This window comes from Eptesicus fuscus, chromosome 6 (assembly GCF_027574615.1).
Source record: "Eptesicus fuscus isolate TK198812 chromosome 6, DD_ASM_mEF_20220401, whole genome shotgun sequence".
Taxonomy (NCBI): Eukaryota; Metazoa; Chordata; class Mammalia; order Chiroptera; family Vespertilionidae; genus Eptesicus; species Eptesicus fuscus.
The window spans coordinates 100,363,149-100,377,668 of NC_072478.1; the positions used below are offsets into that span (position 1 = coordinate 100,363,149).

Below are 14,520 nucleotides of genomic sequence, written 5' to 3' on the forward strand. Positions count from 1 at the left end.
CACGTCCCGCGTGGTTCAGGGTTCGGGCTCTGGAGGAGGCCACACGCATATGAAAGAGACTGGAAAATATTAATTTGGAAATATTGGGGGCCAGGCGGAAGCCCAACTCAAGGGGAAGGACTCAGCTTTGCTCCAGCCTAGCGATCCCTTTTATTAAGACTATGGGACCCACCCATAGCTCTAGGCAGGCAATTCCAATAATAGCCAATCAGCAAGGATTTACATAAGATTAAAAGGTGGAGGTTGCTTTAGCTACCATTGTCTCAACTAGACAGTGGGTGGTTGGCTCTGACCTTTCAGAGCTTCAAGGTTGACCACCCTTCTGGTTCCTTGTCCACACCTCTCTGCTAGTGAAGGCAATGGGCGGCTTCCTACAGCAGAAGCCCTCATATCAGCAGATAACCTGGTTTATTTAAGGGACGAATAAAGTCCAATATGGCAGGAGGGTGGTGAGCTCAGGGGACAGTGTCTCAGAGGGGGTCAGAGAGGTAGGGAGGGGACTGGTGCTTCAGGGTCTTATTATCATGTTGATGAGAATAGATCATATTCTTACTGCAATGGACAACCATTGGAGGTGGAAGTAGAAAGTGGTGGAGTTGATGTGATCGGATTTGCATTATTTTAGAGATGATTCTAGCTACTGTGTGGAGAATGGACTGCAAGAGTGGAGGCTGTAGCAGTTGTCCAGGACTTGGGTGAATTGGGGGGGGGGGGAGGGGGAGAGAGAGAGAGAGAGAGAGAGAGAGAGAGAGAGAAGAATCAAGAGTGATGCCTAGGATTTTGACCTGAGCAATTAAAGGGATCGTGGTCCCTTCTGCAGCAGCCTCAGCTCCCAGGGGCAGGACTTAGATGAAGTCACAGGTTGCTCTTGCATTTTAATATCTTTGAGGCCCCTTCTGGGAGAGAGATCAATGACCTGAGCACCAGGAAGTGCTGCTGAGTATTCTTGGGAGCTGAGACTGTGCCAGGCCCTGGAGAGGTAAAAAGAAAGGAGAAAACTGCAGCTCCACCCCTAGCAGGTTGCAACCTCTGTGGTCCCGTGGACATTTCCTGAGTGTGATGGTGAGCCACGCCTGTGCTGGACTCTGAGGTCCAGACAGGGATGAAACCAAAGCTCAAAGAGCAGCCATTCCAGGCTGAGATAGGCACCCAGGCAGTGAGGCAATTCAAGCTGTGTTCTAGAAGAGCCAGCAACCCACCACCACAGAAGGACAAAGGGGGAGTTCGTGTGAATAAGAGGGTGTCATAACCAAAAGATGAACAAGGAGAGGAAGAAGGAGGCAAAATGGAAGAGGCTGGATAAACTCAACCTGCCAAGTTGACAGCCAGACAAACCATTTTTCCTAGAGCTCCCCGAGTAGGTCCCCTTCCCAAGATGTTTATTTCCTTTTCTGTCCCAGGAGAGCCCTCTTCTTCTCGGGCCTCCTGTGGGCCATGGAGACCCAGGAGAGGAGGCAGGGGGCTGAAGGTAGCATTGTGCTTTCCCATGAGGGTCACACTTCTCACTGGCATTTGTCGCCCTCCACCTCTTCCTTGTCGCTGCTCTTCCTGCTCAGCGCTGAATCGGCACCTGCCAGCTGCATTCCCACCTCCAAACCTTGACTCCTGCCCCTCAGCCTACTCACAATACCCTCTCTACCTCATCACCGAGACCATCTTTAAGGCTCCGTTTGAAGGCCCTTTCTTCCTTGAAGCCCGATCTCCTCAGTGGAAATAATTCTCAGCCTCATCGGGGTCACTTCCGTCTAATTTTCCACAAAAGTTGACAGTGTTTCCTGCCTTGTTTTTTAGGTATTTCTGTGTAAGTCTTAGGGCCCTAGTGTGTGAGTTTCTGTGGAGCAGGCAGCTTGGGTATCTCTGCACCTTGATGCCTAGAGTAGTGTCTGATCCACACCAGCAGCTCAAGACCTGTGGCTTGAGGTCAAGCAGTCACAAACCGGTGTCCTCCCCCTGGTTGGAATTTGCCCTTGGTTCCATGTCTCTCGAGATGTAGAGGCCACAGTATCGGTACCAGCCAAGGGCCCACCCAGAGCCATGCCACACTCACGTGGTGACAATGACACGGCTGGAGGGCATGGAACTACCAATTGCCCTCGACAGCCATGTGGTTTTTGTTGTGTTTTTTTCCTTTTTACCCTCCTTTGGACGTGTTCTTGCTTTCATCAGCCAGGTATCCAGAGATGATTAGAAGTTAAGCTTTTACAAGAACACTGGTTTGATTCTTCTTTTCTTCCCACTACATACCTGAAAACAAAGGGCTGTCAATCCCCGCTCTTCAAAACAGTAACCTTCAAAGGGAGAGAGGAGGGAGGGAGAGACCTGTCTTGCTTATGTCTTTTCTTCACTGTGAGCTGGCAGCCGAATGATTCCATTTCAGGAGTCAGTGCCCATCCCTCTCTCGCTCACCCACCCCAGAGCCGTGCCTCTGAATCCGAATTTTATTTACTTTCCCATCATGCTCTCGCTGTTCTTCTCCCTTCCTTTGCTTATGGAAAACACACCTGGAAAATGTCCAATGCTGGAAAAAAGCCTTCTTCAATGCCACCAGCATTGGAGACATTTCAACATTCACTGCCCCCAAAAGCCTGACATGACCTGTTGTATTCCATTTCCCTTCTTATAACTATCACCCTCTCCAGGTGATCCCTAGAAAACCTGAGCCCTGTGGATCAGAATAAATGTCAGTCACTACCATCTTAGGGTGAATTTCTACCCTAGACAAATCTTTCCTCCCCCCCCCCCACCCCACCCCACCACACACACACACAATTTGAGACTATCGTAGGAATTGGACCCCAATATAAGGCAATGACTGATAAGGGATGGGATGCCTTTTCTTAATATGGCCCCTTGGGCAAACATAAGTCTCTTGCACTTTCCATAATATTTTAAAGTCTATTTTTTTAATTTCCCAAATATAAAGTTATATTATGATATTTAATATGTTTTTTCCAACTAAAACACTTCCCGTGCTGAGATTCTGATGGTGCTGTTGGGGTGACTCCACGGCATCATTGCATTGGGGAAGCTCTTCAGGGAGGGAATGTCCGGCTCAGGGGTGTCAGTGCTGGAGAGGGAAGAACGTGAGAAAAAGGGAGCCTAGGAAGGAGGGCAAGGGCCTCAGAAATTGGAATATGCCTCACCAGGCAAAGATAAGCTTTGCCTGAGAGTTTCTACCAAGACAGACCCTGCTTGATGCCAACGCAGGATGTTCAGGAGGAAGATGGTTATAGTTAGAGAGCAGACACTTTCCCTGTGTAGTCAGGGTATAAACACGGAGGTCAGGAGACCAAATATAACACAGCACCCAGAATAGCAGTAACAACAATATCACCATAAAACTCTGGACTGTTCTTGGCTCTGTTTTCAAAGCTCTTTTACCAAAGACAGATCTAGGTTTCGTGCAATTTCAGAATGAAACTGAAATTATTTAGGATGAGAAAAGAAACCAGAGCAACTGCAGATTTTGAAAAGCTGACAATTACCGTATTTTCCAGCGTATAAGACGACTGGGCGTATAGAAGATTTTCCTGGGTTAAAAAGTCGTCTTATACGCCGGAAAATACAGTACTCCAAACATCACAAAATCCAGACAAATAACATAAATTTTTTTATTAATTAACTACTCTTACACGTCCAGGATACTTGTTTTCCTACACTTTTTGACTGCATCCTCTTTGATTGTCTCTTAATAAGACAATGATTTTGTAACGTCATTATCTATAAAAGGAGTAGGGAGAGATTCAGTCTTGCCTTCGGTATAGCTGGTCAAAAGTTGCTTCGGATTACTGATAAATTAGACGTTTTCCTTTGATGTTCACGATTGATTATGGGCGATGTCGTGAAAATTGTTATAATTGTCAATGTTGGGAAAACTTTATCAAACTTCTTTCATAGTATTTCTGGGCACTTCGGGTTTTTGTGTGCAGTGAAAAATCTAAATACTTTTTGGACCGACACTCATCAGCCAGTTTGTCACTGATGTCCTGGTAATAGTGCAGTGTGACTTCTACCCTGGGCGTGGCACTTCCTGTCATGGTGGGAGGTGAATCAGCTCAACAGGGCAGGGGCATTCCTGACAGTCCTTCCTAACCAGCCTGTCTAGCAATAACCTAACAAGACGGTGCAAGGAGGACATAGCAACCACATAAGCACATCCCCCTAAAAGTAAACGAAGTGTGTCCCAACTTTGTTTTTGTTATAACTAAAACAAACAAACAAAAAATGTGGCCATTCCAACTCCATCATCTTCTGTGGCACGGAGCGAGTTGGGATAGAAAGAGACAACAGCTGCATAGCCCATGGACACAGAAGGCCTGGGAGGGGTGGGTGCAGGATGTGGTGGGGGGGTTAATGAGAAAAATAAACAAAGGGGACATCTGTAATACTTTCAACAATAAAGATAAATTATTTTATGAAAAGAGAAAAAAAAGAAAGACAGCAGCTGACTGCAGCTTTGTGATTCTGGAGGAGTTGGAACCAGCCCAAGGCAGGGTCTACCCAGCCTCATTCCCGCTCTCCATCACTCAAGAACCCATTTGCCCAGTCTACCTCTCTCCAGGACTCCTTCCTAAAAATCAGCAGCATGGGAATAAGTCATGTCCATATTGACTTCTTCTGTTCACAACAAAGACAAGCACACACACATAAATCACAAGACAGCCTAATGAGCGCTCTGCAAGGCAAGCTGAGAACACTCGGAGAGACTCTGAAGGTCCGCAGGGGAGTCATTGAGACTCCACCGTGTGAAGAGCTAATCCAGCTCCGTTCTTGAACCTGAGACACCACTTTTTCCTCAAAGCATAAGCCTAAAAGCTTGGTGTTATTGAGGCCACAGACACAAAGCCTGGGCTTTGAAAATAGGGATACATAGACCCAACGATGCTGTTACTTGGGTTTCTTGCTAAGCACCCACTCTGCTGATGGCCCTGGACTGGAATAGCAGTGACTTCAGGCTTTCACCAGAGCTCATGTCCCTGTGATCATTCAGACTCTGTACTCTCAGTGACTTGGTCCCCCACCCCTGCCCTTCTCCTTCCTCCAACAGAGATACCATCTTAATCAACTTAAAGCAGATGTTCTTAGGCAATAAGTAGGTCAGGTCTGCAGACCCAAATCCCATCCAGTCTTTTTACAAAATCTTGACTTAAAAAAAAAGTGGAATTGATATTGCAATAATTAAGAGCCAAATATGACTACCACTGGTGGCAGATAACATTTCACTTTCATTAAGCAATATAAAACAGACAGGCAGACTCGCGGCTGCCGCCCCAGCGCACCAGGCTTTGCAGAATGAATCTCAAATTGCACCATGTCAGTCAGAGCTCAGGAGTTATCAGCATCATTTAATTAACTTTTTTTTTTTTTTTTGCAAAAACTAACACATTGGAATAAAATATAAAAATGTAATCCCTGTGCAAACCCACCACTAATGATGGCCCCCAGCAGAGGCCTGAGCAGCCGGTGAGCAGGAGTTGGGCCTCAAACACTCTTTGTTCTTTCCCTGAAGTCTCCTCCCTCAGCCCAAAGCAAAAGTGGGGTGGGGCTCCTTCCACTTTAGCCCAGAGGCCTCAGAAATGGGGAGCAGTTCTCTTTCCTTGGGGGCCCAGCATCTCTCTTTTTTTCTCTCTAATGTGGTTAACTTCCGGCCACTTTCTTGTTGAAATTGCCATGTCTTTTTGTTCTTAAGAGAAAAAAAACAAACAGCAGAACTTTTACTAGGTTTCCAAAAAGGAAAGGTCTTTGGCTCCAATGACAATAGGATCTGATTACCTACGAATTTCATTTAAAAAGATCGCTGGCTGGGGAGAGGGAAGGTGGCAGGGAGCAGGCATAGGAAATGGTTGTGATTCTCAGGGTTTGACAGTGTTTGCCAAACTACAATTGGGTGTGGGCAGGGACTTTCTCCTGGGTGGTACTGACTCTACCCTGTAATGCACCCATGGCAAGTAGGTGGCCCAAGTGGCACCAGAATCCCCCCCACACCCGGGGCAGATGTTACAGATGAGTCACGGTGCTCTTTATAGCTAAACTTGAATTTGGCTTCAGAATATTTCTGCTCCTGTCCCGCCTCAGCCATCACCCATCAGCAGGTGTTGGCATGCAAGAGGTCACCTGCTTGCCATCCCTCCATTGGCCATAAGACCTGTCTCACCTATTGCCACCTGTGCCACAGCCACATTGCTGGTCCAGGAATTCAAGCATTCTTGCCTAGATTGTCCAATGGCCAGGAAGAATTCCAAATCACGGGGCTTCCCAGGAAATTGAGCCAGAAGCTGTCAGCTAGAAGCAGGGGGAGAAAAAGACTGCCTACTTTCGGTCCCTTTATTTAAAAAAAATAAATAAACAGAAATGTGATGTTTGTTTTATCATCAGTTCTTCAGCTAACTGTTTGTTCTTTTTCCTTCTGTTTTCTTTCTATAAAGAAATAAAGAGTTTAAACATAGGTAAGACGAAAAACTCTTTCCTGTATAATTTGATATGGTTCGTTTGCTTCCTTGTCTTTGCTTTCTGTTTCGTGTTTCTTATGTAATGTTGTATATTTTTATGTACCAAATATAGTCACTTTTTTATGTGCTGATTGTGTGTTGTAGATATGATAAGCTTTGGCAATTATGAAATGCAGTCAAAAAGCAACCAAATAAGCTGACAGTAATTAGAATTTCCGGGAGATGCAAAAGCAAGATAATGAACCCTCAGCGAACTTTTATCCCAACTGCTCAGTGTGGTCCGTAATTGGGCTAAACAGTTGAGGCAAACTTCTGGCTTTTGTAAATGCTGGACTGGGTTCACAAAAGCTTTAATGAACTGGAAACGGGTCAAAAACTCATTTTCAACTCATTAATGATTTTTCCCCCTGGATATATGGTCATTTAAAAAAATAACAAAAAAACAAGTTAATTGTCAATCTGTTGGTCACAATGAATCCAAGAGTTGGATGCATTGGGGATTTTCATGGAGTTCAGTCACTTTTTAAGTAGTATGAAGGGTAAAGACCAAGTACTTTTTATCTCAATAGCCTTTGTCATTCAATCGCTCCAAGGTTAGCATTTAAAATCATACCGGTACCAACACACATATGTGTGCCTACGGCTCTGGGGAGCTTCCTTTTACAAAGTTAGGACAAGTCCAGGTGCACTGAAATGGATGTAGCATGAGCTTTCTGGAAGAAAATGATCTCACTTTTACTTGGGAGAAGAGAAAAAGCAAAGCTTTTTTAATACTCAAGGGAAATGTATTTTAATACTCGAGAGACATGCCTCTCCCTCGCACCTTAAAATGAAATGTGGAAGGCGCTTCATGATGTTAGGTCAAAATTAGCCAAAGGGTGGAGTCCAGATAACCACAATCATCCCAGTCAGTGGGAAAGCTGCAAGGCATCGGGGGAGTCCTCTGCCTTCTTCTCAGGCACCCCCAAATTGGCTGGTCATAGGCACCCCAATGGGTCAAATAATAAAAGCAGCAGCAACACCCTGGAGGGGCATCCCCCTTCAAACTCACCCCACTGGCCCTTCGCCCTCGCCACAGAAGTGGAGGAATGTCTGTGCACCTAGCTGAGCTTTCCTGCAAGACTCCTGGTGGGAATGAAAAAGAGGCCATGGGGAAGAGTGGGCCCCAGCAAGAACTGGCCCCACACCCTCAACTGTCTGCTCGCTGCCAGAGATGTTGAAAGCCTGAGTCAGGCTCCCTAGAAAGCCCAGAATTAATTAATCTAGCTCACAGATAGGCACAGATGTGCAAAACCCCGATCCTTCTGCTGGCCACGCCAGCTACTGTCCACTCAGTAACAAAGTACAGCGTCTAATTAAAAGTGGCACAAATGTCTCCCTTTCTGCCCTCATTTGTTTTGTATATATGGATATTCTCTAAAGACATAATAACCAAAAAAAAAAAAAAGGAAGGAAGGAAAGGAAAGAGAAAGGACGGGATCCGGGTAGCCTTCCCTTCCAGACTAGTTATCTAGGCTGGAATTTTAGAAAGACCTTGACTTCTAGTTCAATTATGTGTCTTCGTAGCAGCCTGAGGAGAAGCTGGAATTAAAGATGGTCTCGCTTCACAGATTGTTCCTAAAAATAGCTTCCTTCTTCTTTTCTTCCTTAAATCAGGGAAGCACCCAAACGGTGGTGTTTTAATTAGTCGTTTACTAGCTAGTGTCTACAGGACACATGCATCCAACACTGTCACCGCCCTCGCCCACCCTTCACCTCTCCCAGCTCCTCCCTTCCCATACTGCCAAACTGCAGTTGAAAAAATAACTTTAAAAAGAAAAAAAAAAAGCCTGTGTTCATTTTAGGCATAAGGCACCGAAACCTCATCTATCACACTAGGGCCGAGAAGCGTTCGCTGCTTGCATCCCGGAGGCAGTGATTTTAGTAGCCAGCACGGGAGGGGCCTGAGCACCCATTCTGGTCTCAACCCCCAGCCAGCAACAGACAGTGCGAAGGGAAGAAGCTGTAGGGTTTGAGCCAAAAGGAACATGAGAGTGGTCTGATTTGGTTTCTTCATGACAAGGAATCTAGGACCCAGCAGAGCCGGAAAACTTACCTAAGGTCACCAGCCGGGTCAGAGTTGAATTTGAGTTTTCTGTGACTCATTCCTGAGCCAAGTCTATAAATCTTACTCTGTCCTCGTCAATAACACATAGGAGATCAGAGAAAGAGGTCTAGATCTCTGAGGCTTAATGTCTTCCTAAGACATTCCACATACCTGAGGTATTTATCTCCTGAGGAGGCTTCGGGCCCTGGCCCATCTTGGTCCATACCTGTGACCTCATTATTACCCGTGATTGAAACACTGGATCTCCAACCCCAGTTATTCAGATTCTGGACGTAGTATCCGCAAGACATCACACGCCTTCACACAAACTTGATTCATGTCCACACTGAGAACTAGTAGAGAAGATCTGAGGCTGAGGGCTGGGGCGCCTCCCATTACAAAACCAGGAAGACCCCCAGCGGCTTCGGGATGAATGATCCAGTACCTCGGAGGCACTGGGGAGGCACAGATTAAAAAGGGAACATTGTCCCAGGGAAGTGTCCCTAGAACCCCTTGAGAACATGTTAAACCCACAGAGGGATCAAGGAGGCTGACACACAAAACACACACACAAAGGCAGGACCAGAGTGGGGTCTTCCGCATCGGCTAAATGAAGCAACGGTACTCCAGCATGATGGGAAGCGATGGATTCTCTGATACCAGGAGCAGGTTAAGCCCAATTAGAAGTAGCTAAAAACCATGGTGTGTTAGAGCACTAAGTTAATATGGTAGATTCTTTCCAGTTCACTAAAGTGGAAAGACATTGGCGATGGTTACAGTCTTGCTAGGATTTTTGTCATCTCTTCAGTCGAGCAGGCCAGCTGCGTCACCCCCTTCCCATTTCTCTCTGTGTTTCTCCCACTAAAGCAACAACCCAGCACACAAGTACTACTTGGCAGTAGACCCCGTGTCGGGCTCTCTCTACGTGTCTGACACCAACAGTCGGCGCATCTACCGAGTCAAGTCCCTGAGCGGAGCTAAAGACCTGGCCGGGAACTCGGAGGTCGTGGCAGGGACTGGAGAGCAATGCTTGCCCTTTGACGAGGCCCGCTGCGGGGACGGAGGGAAGGCTGTGGATGCAACCCTCATGAGCCCTCGAGGTAACGCCTGCAGAGCAAGGAAGCCCGCCCCAGAGAGAGAGCTGGCCACGAGCGTGGCTTTCTCCTTGTTGGAACTCAGCTGAGTCCGGGCACGCCTAAGCACAGCTTTCCCTAGGAGGCTTAACTCTGATCGATTGCTGTGGTGTGTGGGGGAGTGTCTTTTTTTTTTAATGTATTTATTTTATTTGAAGTAAACTTCAGCACCCACATATGCTACAAGTGGAAAGTGGTTGCTCCTGGAGATTTCTGACTGCAGCCAGTCACAGAGTGGGAAGGAGCCAGAGGTCCAGCTGTGTGGGCTGCAGACAGCACAGAGCCCAGTGGGTGGCCTCCAACCTCTCCCAGATGCTCCTGTTAGACAATAGTGCACACGAAGTCTAAAGCACAGCGCCTGACATTTTACAAATGCCCAGTAAGAGTGGGCATCATTTCCAAGGGCCTGGGATTGGTGGGAGGGCTTCTTGGAACCAATGGGTCTCTATTTGAAAAGGAATAGATACGTAAGGTTAAGGACAATCATTTGAAGGGCCAATTCTTGTCACCATTTTTAGCTACCATGAAAGCAGCGGGTAAGAAGCCTTGGGTGTGGGCATTAGAATAAAGATGCAAAAGAAATAGAAGCCTCTGTCTGTGCCTTAGAGGGGAGGGTGGTCCTGGGACCTGCATTCCCCCAAGGTGCTGATGTGCTGGGTGAAGTCAGGGCTTCGTGGGGAATGCTTCCTGGAGGGTATGCTCTGAATGGGGAGTGTGTGGCTGCAAGAATCATTATTTCTCAACCTCAGTGTTGCAATCAGTCGTGAAGGGTAGTCAAGTAATTTACCACCAATAATTTTTCAAGCAAGGAACTTGGGAAATAACTTCTTTCCAAAAGAGAACAGATGCAACGCTATTTCCCCGTCCATTCATTTGCAGCCTTGGTTCATTTGCAGCCCAAGGTTTGTTCTGCAGTTCAGTGATGATACAGTCAGCACCCCAGGAATTATGCAGATCTCAACGCAGTGCTCATGAGAAAGGGGGTCACCTTAGAAGGTTGAGCACCACTGCTCTGCGTGTAATAACCTCTCAGTAAGGTCCCAGAAGAGAAGGCCCAGTAGGGCATCCCCACCTTCACCCCGCAAGCCCTGCTCCTTGCCGAGAGACGCACTCCCCCCGTTTGTCTTGCTCAGGTATCGCAGTGGACAAGAATGGCCTCATGTACTTCGTTGATGCCACCATGATCCGGAAGGTCGACCAGAATGGAATCATCTCCACCCTGCTGGGCTCCAATGACCTCACTGCCGTCCGGCCACTGAGCTGTGACTCCAGCATGGATGTGGCCCAGGTAGGACTCTCTCTCTATTTCTCATCACTAACTAAGCCACACCTGGTTCTTGGCCTGAAGTTCTCACCAGCAACCTGTCTGAGTGGAGTGGGAAGGGGGAGATATAGGTAGAGATCACAGGTGTGTTTGTAAAAGGCTTGAGATGAACTAGGCAGCAAGACAGACTGGGAAATGTCAGGTAGGATGAGAGAGAGAGAGAGAGAGAGAGAGAGAGAGAGAGAGAGAGAGAGAGATTCTGCTCAGAAAAGTGGAGCTGGTGCCTACTGCAGCCATGGCAGATTACAGGGTAGGAGTTCCTGTGTAATTGCCTCTCTTCTCCATCATTATTACAGGTTTGAGAATGTACCGTGCAGTGTTATACGTCCATCAGAACTTCCCCGTTAATCTGAAATGATTGCATCCTCACTACATAAACCTTTATTTTGTGCAGTCATAGCTGGAGCAGAGCCCTCTACACGATGCCCCCACGTGATATTCTTTAGTCCGGGCTCTTGCTGCGGCAGAGAGCACAAGCTCGTGCAGCTGGACAGCCCAGGAAACTGGACTGGATCATGTGGATTCCAAACAACCTGGTGTAGATGTTGACCCTACAGGGGCCTTTCAACCCTCGGTCAACCTCATTAATTTCAGCTAAATTCTACAACCAACTGACAACTTTCTACTGACATTTTCGTTTCAAATTCTGCAGAGAAGAAATGTGTTTTGTCCAGTTCATTTTTTTTCTTTTTCTTTTTTTAATGTTTTTATTGATTTTGAGAGAGAGAGAGAGAGAAGAGAGGAAGGGAGAGGGAGAAAGTGAAACATGGATGAGAGAGAAGCATTTATTGGCTGCCTCCTGCACACCCCCAACTGGGGATCAAGGAAGCAACCCAGGCATGTGCCCTGACCAGGAATCGAACCAGCAACCTCTTGGTGCATGGGATGAGCCTCAACCAACTGAGCCACACCGGCCAGGACTGTCCAGTTCAATTTTTCAAGCAAACACCCGAGTTGTAATTTGCTGGCCAGCCTGGGCAGGCGCTGCCCTTGAGTCAGGGCCACATTCCAAACCACACAGCTTCTTTCTGTGAATTAGATAAAGGGGTCGTCTTAACATGAACATAGCCTCCTCCGGCCCATGGCTCGGTGAGCAGGATATGGGCTGGGACCCATTAGCCCCTTGAGCAGTGGACAACCGGTACAGTCGTGTATGACGACTCTGACCCTGGTCCAATCACCTGGGGCTGAGAAGAGCATCCTGGGAGAGCTAGTGACCTGCTCTAGCCACAGCTGACAGTGCAGTAAAAGATATGTGTTACACAGTCTCTTCTTCTCTGTCGTGTATGTCATCATGGGCAGTGGGCAAGGGGTTGATGATGGGGGGGTCTCCATCCAGGGTGTTAGTAAAAAGTCCTTTTCCCCAGCTGCATAAAACCAACATGAGTGGCCCTCGCCGGTTTGGCTCAGTGGGTAGAGTGTCGGCCTGGTGGACTGAAGGGTCCTGGGTTTGATTCCGGTCAAGGGCACATGCATGGATTGTAGGCTCGATCCCCAATAGGGGGCATGCAGGAGGCAGCCTATCAATGATTCTTTCTCATCATTGATGTTTCTACCTCTCTCTCTGTGTCCCTTCTTCTCTGAAATCAATAATATTTTTTTTAAAAAAAAAACAACACAAGTGTCCGACACAGGTAAACACCAAGCACGTTAGACGCTGTTCTTTAATCAGACGCCGTGTCACCCACAGGTCCGCCTGGAGTGGCCCACGGACCTTGCCGTCAACCCCATGGACAACTCCCTGTACGTCCTGGAAAACAACGTCATCCTTCGCATCACGGAGAACCACCAGGTGAGCATCATCGCGGGGCGCCCCATGCACTGCCAGGTCCCGGGCATCGACTACTCGCTCAGCAAGCTAGCCATTCACTCGGCTCTGGAGTCGGCCAGCGCCATCGCCATCTCCCACACGGGCGTCCTCTACATCACCGAGACGGACGAGAAGAAGATCAACCGCCTGCGCCAGGTGACCACCAACGGCGAGATCTGCCTGCTGGCGGGCGCCGCCTCGGACTGCGACTGCAAGAACGACGTCAACTGCAACTGCTACTCGGGAGACGACGCCTACGCCACGGACGCCATCCTCAACGCCCCGTCCTCCTTGGCCGTGGCGCCCGACGGCACCATCTACATCGCGGACCTGGGCAACATCCGCATCAGGGCGGTCAGCAAGAACAAGCCCGTGCTGAACGCCTTCAACCAGTACGAGGCCGCCTCCCCCGGGGAGCAGGAGCTGTACGTCTTCAACGCCGACGGCATCCACCAGCACACGGTGAGCCTGGTCACCGGGGAGCACCTGTACAACTTCACCTACAGCGCGGACAACGACGTCACGGAGCTGATCGACAGCAGCGGGAACTCCCTGAAGATCCGGCGGGACAGCAGCGGCGTGGCCCGCCACCTGCTCATGCCCGACAACCAGATCATCACGCTCACCGTGGGCACCAACGGGGGCCTCAAAGTCGTGGCCACGCAGACCCTGGAGCTTGGCCTCATGACCTACGACGGGAACACTGGCCTCCTCGCCACCAAGAGTGACGAGACGGGATGGACGACGTTCTATGAGTAAGTGGTTTTATACAGTATGTCCCGAGAGCGCTCACCCCACCCTAGCTGGCATCAGAGCTGGCCCTCGCCCTAGCCAGTTTGATAGAGTGTCGGCCTGCAGACTGCAGGGTCCCAGGTTCGATTCCGGTCAAGGGCACATGCCCAGGTTGCATGCAGGAGGCAGCCAATCAATGATTCTCATCTTTGATGTTTTTTCTCTCTCTCTCTCTCCCTCTCCCTTCCTCTCTGAAATCAATAAAAATATATTTAAAAAAAAAAAAGAAGAAGAAAGAACTGGCTCTCACGTAGCTTTTAGAACTGCTTAGTCACGTTGTCTTTCTAACGTTGATGTCTCCCCTGGCCCTAAGGCACCCATGGCCGCTCTCCCTGACTCCTCAGTGATTTGCACTGCTGAGCTTTCTCCCTGCAAGAGCTGGGAATTCCTCTTGCCTGCCTGTCGTTAGGGTGTCAGGATATTGGACACACGCCGCACCTGGGAGATCAAGTGCTGATTAACTTCGCTGATTATTCGTGTTTGCCGTGTGTACGGAAATTAGAACCTAAAAGGCAAGATCCTGGCGGGACTCCTGTAATTTGCCAATAGGTCCGGCCACACACTTGATTGCACAGACAGGTAGATAAACCCTGCATTTCCTCGCCAGCAGAGGCAGATCAATACGGATAAAGTGCTAGGTATATTAAAAGACGCCAGCGCCGGTCATATTTCCCCTCACAATTATCTCATACTTAATAGTCGCGCCGTGTGTTTTGCCAGAAAAAGCTGCTGCCCCCCATTCTTGCAGGCAGCGCTTGGTCACCCTGCCGGCGGCTGCAGGTATTGACCGGCCAGATGCTGGTTGGAGGAAATTGCTAAGGCATCGTTCTGCCCATGGCTGCCTGAGACGGGGTAGAATTTTCAAACATCTGGCTCTCCCGGATGGGGAAGGATCTGGTTAACCCCTGTGTTCGGGGGGTTTGCTT

The 14,520-nt window shown here is 48.4% G+C and overlaps 1 protein-coding gene across 6 annotated transcripts in view; it reads left to right on the forward strand.

Annotated features, from left to right (window-relative positions):
- Positions 1 to 14,520, forward strand: part of TENM2 (teneurin transmembrane protein 2) — an 885,668-nt gene that overhangs the window by 830,420 nt on the left and 40,728 nt on the right. For 4 of the 6 annotated variants that reach the window (XM_054718128.1, XM_054718127.1, XM_008147639.3 and 1 more), the window contains 4 exons: positions 6,426 to 6,446; positions 9,403 to 9,635; positions 10,802 to 10,956; positions 12,683 to 13,557. In XM_054718128.1, coding sequence (XP_054574103.1) covers positions 6,426 to 6,446; positions 9,403 to 9,635; positions 10,802 to 10,956; positions 12,683 to 13,557 — 1,284 coding nt within the window. The remainder of the gene's footprint in view (positions 1 to 6,425; positions 6,447 to 9,402; positions 9,636 to 10,801; positions 10,957 to 12,682; positions 13,558 to 14,520) is intronic. The other 2 variants (XM_054718129.1, XM_054718131.1) reach the window with 1 other exon arrangement.